The sequence below is a fragment of the Polyergus mexicanus genome, unplaced genomic scaffold (genome assembly GCF_030449975.1).
Source record: "Polyergus mexicanus isolate NDT 795.1 unplaced genomic scaffold, iyPolMexi1.0 SCAF_23, whole genome shotgun sequence".
Lineage (NCBI taxonomy): Eukaryota > Metazoa > Arthropoda > Insecta > Hymenoptera > Formicidae > Polyergus > Polyergus mexicanus.
In genome coordinates, this window is record NW_027223343.1 from 4,778,695 (window position 1) to 4,788,150 (window position 9,456).

The 9,456-nt window shown below is 33.7% G+C and overlaps 2 protein-coding genes across 5 annotated transcripts in view; one reads left to right on the forward strand and one right to left on the reverse strand.

Moving 5' to 3' along the window:
• Positions 1-1,394: 1,394 nt before the first annotated feature.
• On the forward strand, positions 1,395-7,072 carry LOC138942601 (NADP-dependent malic enzyme). Of its 2 annotated transcripts, none has more exons than XM_070312945.1 (10): positions 1,395-1,597; positions 1,678-1,836; positions 1,914-2,095; positions 2,504-2,813; positions 2,894-3,076; positions 3,186-3,411; positions 3,479-3,621; positions 3,726-4,020; positions 4,108-4,252; positions 6,533-7,072. In XM_070312945.1, the coding sequence occupies exons 1-10, from the start codon at positions 1,415-1,417 to the stop codon at positions 6,537-6,539; spliced, it is 1,833 nt and encodes a 610-aa protein (XP_070169046.1). In that variant the 5' UTR covers positions 1,395-1,414; the 3' UTR covers positions 6,540-7,072. The 2 variants fall into 2 exon arrangements, with proteins under 2 accessions (XP_070169046.1, XP_070169045.1); XM_070312944.1 differs by lacking the exon at positions 6,533-7,072 and adding an exon at positions 4,904-6,525.
• Positions 7,073-7,618: 546 nt separating this feature from the next.
• The window catches only part of LOC138942608 (RWD domain-containing protein 1), a 112,305-nt gene continuing 110,467 nt past the window's right edge, over positions 7,619-9,456 (reverse strand). The window contains exons 3-6 of one of the 3 annotated variants that reach the window (XM_070312964.1): positions 9,027-9,119; positions 8,537-8,883; positions 8,276-8,462; positions 7,619-8,190 (exon numbers count right to left, since the gene is read on the reverse strand). In XM_070312964.1, coding sequence (XP_070169065.1) covers positions 8,075-8,190; positions 8,276-8,462; positions 8,537-8,883; positions 9,027-9,119 — 743 coding nt within the window. In that variant the 3' untranslated portion in view covers positions 7,619-8,074. The remainder of the gene's footprint in view (positions 8,191-8,275; positions 8,463-8,536; positions 8,884-9,026; positions 9,120-9,456) is intronic. The other 2 variants (XM_070312966.1, XM_070312965.1) reach the window with 2 other exon arrangements.

Below are 9,456 nucleotides of genomic sequence, written 5' to 3' on the forward strand. Positions count from 1 at the left end.
AAGCAGTGGTATCAACGCAGAGTACTCTCATTTGAAATGAACTTTACGATGTAATACTGAAGGGGAAAACATTTGGTGTGCATATTTAAAAGCACAAACGTACATTATGGACGCGCTGCTTTAATTTAAAGCAATGGATGTTTCGTGATGAATTGAGGCGTTAAACGCAGCGTGGCTAATATAAGCCTAATATGCCATGACCATCATATCTCCGAATTATGGCTAAAAGAGATACATATAAGTTGAGGCAGATTTCGCACAGTCATTTCTTTAAAGCTGGCTTTACGCCACGTCAATAATAATAGCTTTGGTTCTCGAGGTGATGTTAGATAATTTTGTGGGTGTAAGAAAGCAGTGGTATCAACGCAGAGTACTCGAGATGACATCGTTTTTCGATCTCTCTGGAAACATATTATTTTATTTGTATTGTAATTTTTTATTCATATTTGTAATTTTATTTTAATATTATGGAAAGGTTCTTTTAAGATATAAAGATATTATTTTTCACGGGCGTAGCAGCACGGAAGATCTCATTTTATTTTACATTATTTTATTTCATTTGATCTTAAAAAAATCTCTTAAGTATATGTCATTTTAGGAATTACGTTCTCTTCGTAGAAAAAAAACCTGCACATGGAGTTATCATGTACTTTACTTGCAATTTCATTGATAGCAGTCTGGCAAGGTTCAATTTTAATATTCAATAAATTCTTATCTAATCGTTATCCCTGTTTATCGAACAATTATCGATCTTATTATCAATTTTGCCATTAGCAGTAAAGAGAAAATCATAGTATATATACAAATATTAAAAGTGACTCTATAATTTTTTTATTTTTTTAATTTGCACTTCACTATTTTCTAAAAAAATTCAAGTTGAAAAGTATAATGTTACCTACACTTATATAAGACTAATTAATATTAATATAAAAATATACGCGTATGCATATATTAATATAAGATCTCTATTGAGATAACATCTTTGGAGGACATTTTAAGCATATATGAATATCCTATCTCTCTTTTGCCAGCAAGAGGTTAATGAGAGCAGATATGCGCAAAGCGATACGTGATAGGAGCGACTCATTTGCAATTCCTAACGAGTTTCAACGCTCCGTCCATTTCCTAAATTTTATCAAATTGCATATCATTTATCGATTGTCCTCTAACATAAATAATTCGAGAATGAGATGGACGTTATATTTGTCTCGTCCGCACGAAGCTATCATTTTTTCTTTGGCCAATTCTCACGCCGTTCATATTTCCTGAATGACTCACCGATTACATCGTCATTAATTATAGTAGATGGTCGACGATAAAAATAATAAAAGCAAAAAAAAATTCTTTCCGCGAGACATAAATAAATGCGCAATTTAATGCAGCCGCGAAATTCCGGGTATAATTTTTCGCGCATATGTGTGCCAGATCGGCCAGTGGCAGAAATTGCGGTGGATCATGGACGCGAGCCCTCCCACCTACGCATATCGCCGTAAAGGACGGCGTCCAACAAAGGGACATCCACGAGGTCTCGGGAGATGTGGTACCGATAAATATGGTAAAGGGAATCGGACATCTCAGAGATCCCCGACTTAACAAGGTACTTTGTATTTATAAAATTTTCTCCAGCGAATCTACGATTTCTCAAAAGCATAATGATTTCATGACACAATGACACAGGGCTTGGCATTCACCTTGAAAGAAAGGATAGCTCTGGGGATACACGGACTGCAACCCCCCAGATTTAAGACGCAGGAGGAACAGCTGGCGCTATGTAAAGCTTCAGTGATGAAGTACACGGAGGATTTGAATCGATATCTGTATCTCGTGGAGCTTCAAGTGAGCAAGCGCTTCTCTTTTCATCGCGTTTAAAATCTTGATGGCGATCTTAATTTTTCTCACGGTATGATTTCCAGGAGAGGAATGAGAGATTATTTTTCCGTCTGTTGAGTGAAAACATTGAACAGATGATGCCAATTGTCTATACGCCCACCGTTGGTCTGGCTTGCCAAAAGTTCGGTGTGATCTATCGCAGACCTCGCGGCCTCTTCATTACTATATATGATAAGGGTCATATCTACGAGATCTTGAATAACTGGTTAGTATCGAAGAAAATAGCCTTCCGCAAAAATCTTATATGTGTATTCTACTTATATTTGCATATCCGTAAAGAAAAGCGATAGCGTTTAATAATATTCGCGCTTGTCCCTCTTTTAATAAATTACACGATTGATGAAGAAATGATCGTGAGAGTTGAAAGAGAACGTGGTTTTGGTCGGGGACACGCAACATAGAGTTTAAACGAAAGTGCGCGTCTACGTGTGTGTTTGCTAAAAATAGAATCCCACGCGACATGTACAACACGCGCGTTATCTTTATGTTATAATGTACGGCAAGTAAAAATGATTATTTTATGTATATAGTAGCATCTTAGTATCTATTCCTAGTTAGCGTCTATCTCTTCGACCATTTTCTATATTTATGACAATATCTGTCATATCGCTAGGCCGGAGCAAGCGGTGCGAGCCATTTGCGTGACAGACGGTGAGCGGATTTTGGGTCTCGGCGACCTCGGGGCATGCGGCATGGGTATCCCTGTCGGAAAATTAGCACTTTACACAGCTCTGGCCGGGATTAAACCTCATCAATGCCTACCGATCACTATTGATGTGGGCACTAATAACGAACAGCTGAGGAACGATCCTCACTACATCGGTCTCAACAAGCCTAGAAGTCAAGGTGCCGAGTATGATGAATTGATCGATGAATTTATGGCTGCCTGCGTGCGAAAGTACGGACAAAACGTTCTTATTCAAGTAAGCTAACGTACGCAACGATACATATGTAATACACATGTGAATCCGATATGATAATAATTTCTCATCACATGTTTCAGTTCGAAGACTTCGGCAACCACAATGCCTTCCGTTTCTTAGACAAATACAGAAACAAGTATTGTACGTTTAATGATGATATACAAGGTACGGCTGCGGTTGCGGTAGCTGGAATCCTGGCATCAAAGAGAATAACTAAGAAGAGGATGGCAGATAATAAATTTGTCTTCCTGGGAGCCGGAGAGGTAGATTCTCGAGACGGTGTAATAACCGTATATCTCGACAGTAATAAATAATCACACGTTCCAGCGGAGAAAATCACGTTGTTATAATATTTATTCTACTCGGCTGTAGGCGGCTATCGGAATAGCTGATCTCTGCGTGAAAGCGATGGAGGCTGACGGTTGCACTCAACAGCAAGCGCGTGATAACATCTGGATGATGGACATCGATGGATTGCTCGTAAAGAATCGGCCCGAGGGCAATCTGGAAGGCCATAAGATCTGGTACGCGAAGGATTACAAAGTGATGAAAACGTTGCTCGAAGTTGTGAGGGCGGTCAAACCTACCGTCTTGATAGGTAAATAACACTCTTTTCAAGTTACCTCCCTGAGTATACATATACAAGATTAAAATGTTTCGCGCAGGCGCTTCGGCAGCGGCAGGGGCCTTCACTCCCGAGATTCTCAAAGAGATGGCGAAGAATAACGAGAGGCCGTTAATCTTTGCTCTGAGTAATCCAACCAGCAAAGCTGAATGTACGGCGCAGCAGGCGTACGATCATACCGATGTATGTGAATACAATCCATGTTTAAATTGCACGCGAGTACAGTTGCATCGATAATTCCGTTTGCTTTAAACTATCTCGTCGAACCTGTCTACGGTTTTTTTTAGGGTAGATGCATATTCTCCTCCGGCTCGCCATTTGGCGAAGTAAAATACAACGGGAAGACGTACAAGCCTGGACAAGGCAATAACGCATACATCTTTCCCGGTATCGCTTTGGGCGTTATCGGCACCGGAGTGCATCACATTACCGAGGATCTTTTCTTAATCTCGGCACAGGTTGTTGCCGATCACGTGAAAAATGAAGATCTCGAAAGAGGTAGTTTGTATCCGCCGTTGAATACCATCCGGGAATGCTCTATCGATATCGCGGTTAAAATAGCCGATTACGCTTACGCCAAAGGTTGGTACCGTTGTAATCGTGGGATCGAAAAATACTGCTAGTCGCGTTATTTGATTTGAATATTATCTATTGCTGCCGTTAATACAGGCGGTTTGGCGAGCGAATATCCGGAACCGAAAGACAAGCGACAATTTATCATAAATAAGATGTACGATGCCAACTATGACAGTCCACTGCCAAATCTATACGAGTGGCCGGGTGATTATGCCAAGCCTCGCATGTTACCGGAAAAGTAAGTACAACGAATGGCTTTGAATCACGATGATGAGATATATCGTTCTCACAAGCTGTAGGATTGAAAAAGTAGTCAGATATATCAAAGTTAGTCGTAGCAAATAGCGTCGCAGCGACTCTGTAGACAGTCTGAACGAGTAGGACTAATAGTAAGTCCAATCGCAGTGAACTAGAGCCTTCAGAAGATTAATTAAAAATCTTTTGTTTTGATATAATAAACTCTGCATGTTGCTTTCTTACTTTCTTACTTCCTACTTTCTTTTTTTTTTTTTCTTTTGCATTTTCTACATGATCATAGTGCTTGATAAAATAAACGAAATTGCTTTTCTGGCCATTATCTCCTTTTAGAAATTAATGTTTATGAATGTTATTGCGTAGATTAATACTTGCAAACACAAAATGATAAAATTCATATTTGATCTTGAGCTTGTGTTCTTGATAGCAATTTATTTTCAGGCAGGAAAGAGTAATGCTAATTCCTTTAATGTTACTGAACGAAAATTCATTAAGCTTTGGACATCTTATTTTATAATCGCCGCTTCATCCATATAATATTCCATTCATTCCCTTGCTATCTAGCGTTGCCCCTCTTCGTTTTGTTCGATAAATCTCGATGAAAACTGCTGAAGCTTAATTAATCTTTTTCCAGAGACACAATAGAAATCCGCCACGATTTAAAACATCTGTAGTGAATTTCATCGACCGAGAGTATAAAGTTGGACGCTATCATTATTGTCTTTAAAAAATATCGATGTTTCCTCGACTTATAACCAATGTCATTCATGACATATACAAATTTGCAAAATGGCTTGCAAATCATTTTAATTATAAGAGAAATTATTTATTTGCACGAAGTACTAATATAATACACGGCGGCATGATTGCTGACATTCAATAGCTGACAGCGTTACTTTATTGCAATAAGTTAAAAATGCAGCATCTTCATGTTTTCCTCTTCGTCCGTGTATCAGTGTTAAAAAAGATAATGAGTACTTCTGTAGGAACAATGATTGAAAGTATATTATTTAAGGAAAATTTATACTATATATACGCATTTTATATAAAAAAAAAAAAAAAAAAAACATTGTATTGTCTTACGTGTTTTTCAATGTCGGAGACATGTATGTCAAAGAATGTATATCAGATGATATATAGTTAATGGTTCCTTTTATAAAAACTAACGATAATTACTTTAGAGTCTTTCTGTCACGCGAGCTCTATTAAAAATCTAATCGTGCGCGCGATCGTAGAATATTAAAAATATATAATATATTTAGGTTTCCCGATTTAGGACGATGATTATCTAAAAGAGATATGAGAACATCCTAAATTTTTGTCTTCTATTTCCTCTCCCGAAGACCAATTACCCTCATCAAAAAATAATCTATTCCAAATTCCAATAAAGATCATGACATATATCTTTTGGGTCAAAAATTTTTGCTTTGCGATATATCTTATGGATAAAAAATTATTAATATTTTTTGAAGTTTTAAATAAATATGTATACATATTATACCTAATAATATATACGAATCAAAAATAAGATTGATCAAAAGTCGGAATTGCTTTCTTTGATATTAATAGATTTGATTGTTTAAACATTTTATTTAGAGTAAGCATATTCGAATTTTTTGTATTTGTATGAGTGTAATTTTTAAAACTTAGAAATAGAATGAGATGTTGCATAGATGAGATTAAAAGTGATGACTTCAGCTTTTGATCTGTTTTGACTAATGATGTATTTTTGAATGCTTTATGATGATATGCGATATGTGGATATAAAATAATAATATTAAAATATTAAATGATGATGTTTGCTCGAAATGTTTGTTTCTAGAGATTCTCTTGTGTGATTTAAAAACAAAAATATAGAGTTTCTTAATAAGAATTTTTTTTTCCTTGTAAAAGAAGATATATTACGTTTTTATTATAGTAACAATATTTTTATTAGATTAATACTTTGCCCTAGAAGCTGCATGCTATTTTATATGCAACAGTGAGATTTTACGGCCGTGATAGAACATGCTTCGTTATCTAGGAAACAATATTAAATTTGTACACACATTCTATAATAATATCCTTAAAGTTTATCCAAGCGATTAAAACTATGTTTCTTTTCGAAAAAATAAATTAATGTATTTATTTGCAGTTTTTTAAATTATTCTTATCTCTTCGTAAATAATTATTTATAAGAATATTTATTTACACACAGCGCTTGGTTAAACTTTTGAAACTCTCTATTATTTTGTGTGACTAACTGTGACTTCTTTCTTAACAGATTATAACACGTTGGCGAGTCTAAACTCGAGATGACTACTTTGACATATATGTTAATTTAATTTTTTGTAGTCACAAAAGAAATAAACGTCGATATCGTTGCGAGTGGTTACATGACTATTATATATACTCTTTAATATTAAGAAATTGCAACTTATTGATGGTATTATACTCGACGTGTTTCTTATATTTAAATAATCTTATATGTGTGTATTTATGTTTATTTAATATAATATCTAATGTAGCGATGTTAAACACCGGACACACGCAGCAGAATTTTATATATGCTCGAGTATATAATGTATACAACTATTCACTAACTTTGACATGGATTGTCAAAAATATTCCAAAATAGATTATTTATTTTTTTAAAACCTTCATTTTTAAAATGATTACAAAACTATATAATAATAATATAGTACCACTATACATATTGTATAGCAGACATAAAATATATCATATATACTCTTTTATTTTGTATTTGAGAGTTATAGTTAATGAATAGTTGCCCTCATCCCCTCATTAGAATCATTTAATATATCATCAGAGATGGTACATAACACACTATTCTCTCCTTTTCATACTTTTTTTCAAATAATGACATAAAATGAATAAATTATATGAAACAATTACTTATTTCTACTAACAATTGTGCATCAAATAAGCTGCACAGAAATATCAGAAAAAAATTGTTATGATTATTATATATAAAGATATTGTAATATCCATATCTTCTTTCGTATTCTGCCGTGACATGCGTTCTTATATTTTATAGAAAAGAATGCTATACAAATTTATCACAAATGAAATTTTCGTCGAAAAAGTACCTATGTTCTGTGGAATGCAAGTATTTATCGACAGTATATATACATATAGACTTTGATTACTGCCACAAAATAAAAGTTTTTGAAGTTGTGCAATTTCTACATAGGAAAATGTATTATGCTGCCATGAATAAATATCTTGAATATCACAGGAGAAAGACTCGTATCAAGTCGCAAATATATATATATATATATATATATATTTATGAAGTACTACTTAGTCTATAAATTATAATGTTATAAAATTATGAGAATAAATGTTAAATTCTGGTCGTTATTTTAATAATTATATATTTATCCTTTCGCATTCTTATTGTGTGATAAGTATATGAGAGGAAAGAGGGGCGAATATTAAAATAAACAGATATTATGCGCGTTTCTTTAATAAACAAAGTTTATAAACAAAATTCATATATATATATATATATATATAAGTATAAAAATTATTTCGTTCTTTAAATATTTTCAGTTTTGTGAATTTTATCTATCAGTGAAATATTGGTTGAAGAAATATGTTAACTATCTCAACCAACGATTTTCATTTATTACTGCCATTTTTTACTAGATGTAATATTCACCTCACAAGAGAAATTCTAGTACTTAAAATATATTTTCAAATATATATTTTTATTCGCTTTCTTCTTGTAATAATTTAGTAAATTTTTTCATAAGTTATTCTACATATCAGTTCACATTAGTGACTATCGAATTAAATCCATTTAGGCACTATCATCCGAGATATTTGGATCAAAGTCTGGGTCATCTTCATCATCATCTTCTAGATCTAAGTCATCTAGATTTTGGAACAAACTCTCATCTACTTTTACGGCATCACCTATATAATAAAAATTACATAGAATGTTTTTGAAATAAGAAATAATTTTCTTCGCAAAGGAATGAAGCTTGTCAAACTATTTTACCGTCATCTAAGAATTTAAGATCTGATTGATCCAATGTTTTATCAGTCATAAACAATTCTCTCCCTGTTAATTTCTTTCCCTCACGATCTGCTAATTCTCTTCGTTTCGTATAACCCATTTCCTCGTCAAACTTTTCCTTCCAGCTCAGGAAAGATTCCACAGTTACACGAGTTCCTTCAAACCGTTTCTACAAGGCAAAAGAAATTATTTAGACATTATTACAAATGATCTATTTAGATATTTCTATCTCAAATATTTTACCCTCTCTGCTTCCTCTTCCTCTCTCTGTTTTTTTGCAGCAGTCTCTTCTCTCCTCACTTTTATTTTGTCCCACTGTACATTAAGCCATTCTTGAGCTGCGCTAACTAATGTAAATACCATTACCATACCAAGATTTTCATTCATTTCTTCCACCAGATGTGCCTTTAATTTCTCATCACCATCCTCAAAATTTTCTTGTTCCGTGATTGATATAAGCAGCGGTTCATCTGGATACTTTGATGTATATGTGAATTCTAACCGACAACTAAGACCATTATCAGTTTCTGTTTCGTATTCTTCCGTTTTAATCGGAATAGCAAACGTATAAAACGGTTCTGTCGTTAAAACTGTAAAAGAAAAAAAAGTTTAGATGCACGCATTTGAAATATTTGCAATGAATAATCCTTATCAAAAATTAAATTATTATATTTGTCTTTTAATAATCGAGCATATTCAGAGGTTATGTGATAGAATTTATCGTGGTACATACTTTCCAATTCCCCACAATAAATTGATTCCAAGGCTTCGATCTCATTACATTGCTCATCCTTATAATCCATGATTAATAAAATAAGTACGATCTCTAAAATATACAATTTGCTTCTTAAACTTTTGCTCAATAAACTTGAAGCAACAAACTGTCATGTCCAGCTGTTGCACCCGCGCGCTTTAGGAGAGGATGCAAACAGTCGATATTAAGACAATCGATTATCGATAATCGAAGAGAGAATGAACGATAAGCGCGAAACCAACTATTTTCATATTGATTCGTCAACTATCTATCGATTTTACACGCGTTCATATATATTCTCAGATTTATAAAATGAGTAAAAGTTTCTTATTTTATTCTTACAGAAAAAGATTCGTCTCTCAATATTTTATTAATTTTTATAATTTACCATATTCGAATATTACGCCGA

What these genes read in the sequence shown, in the direction of transcription:
- LOC138942601 (XM_070312944.1), top strand. Translation starts at nt 1,415, where the DNA reads ATGTGTGCCAGATCGGCCAGTGGCAGAAATTGCGGTGGATCATGGACG. An exon ending in GAGATCCCCGACTTAACAAG is followed by an intron (nt 1,598 to 1,677) that starts GTACTTTGTATT and finishes ACAATGACACAG; the next exon opens with GGCTTGGCATTCACCTTGAA. An exon ending in AGGCGTACGATCATACCGAT is followed by an intron (nt 3,622 to 3,725) that starts GTATGTGAATAC and finishes GGTTTTTTTTAG; the next exon opens with GGTAGATGCATATTCTCCTC.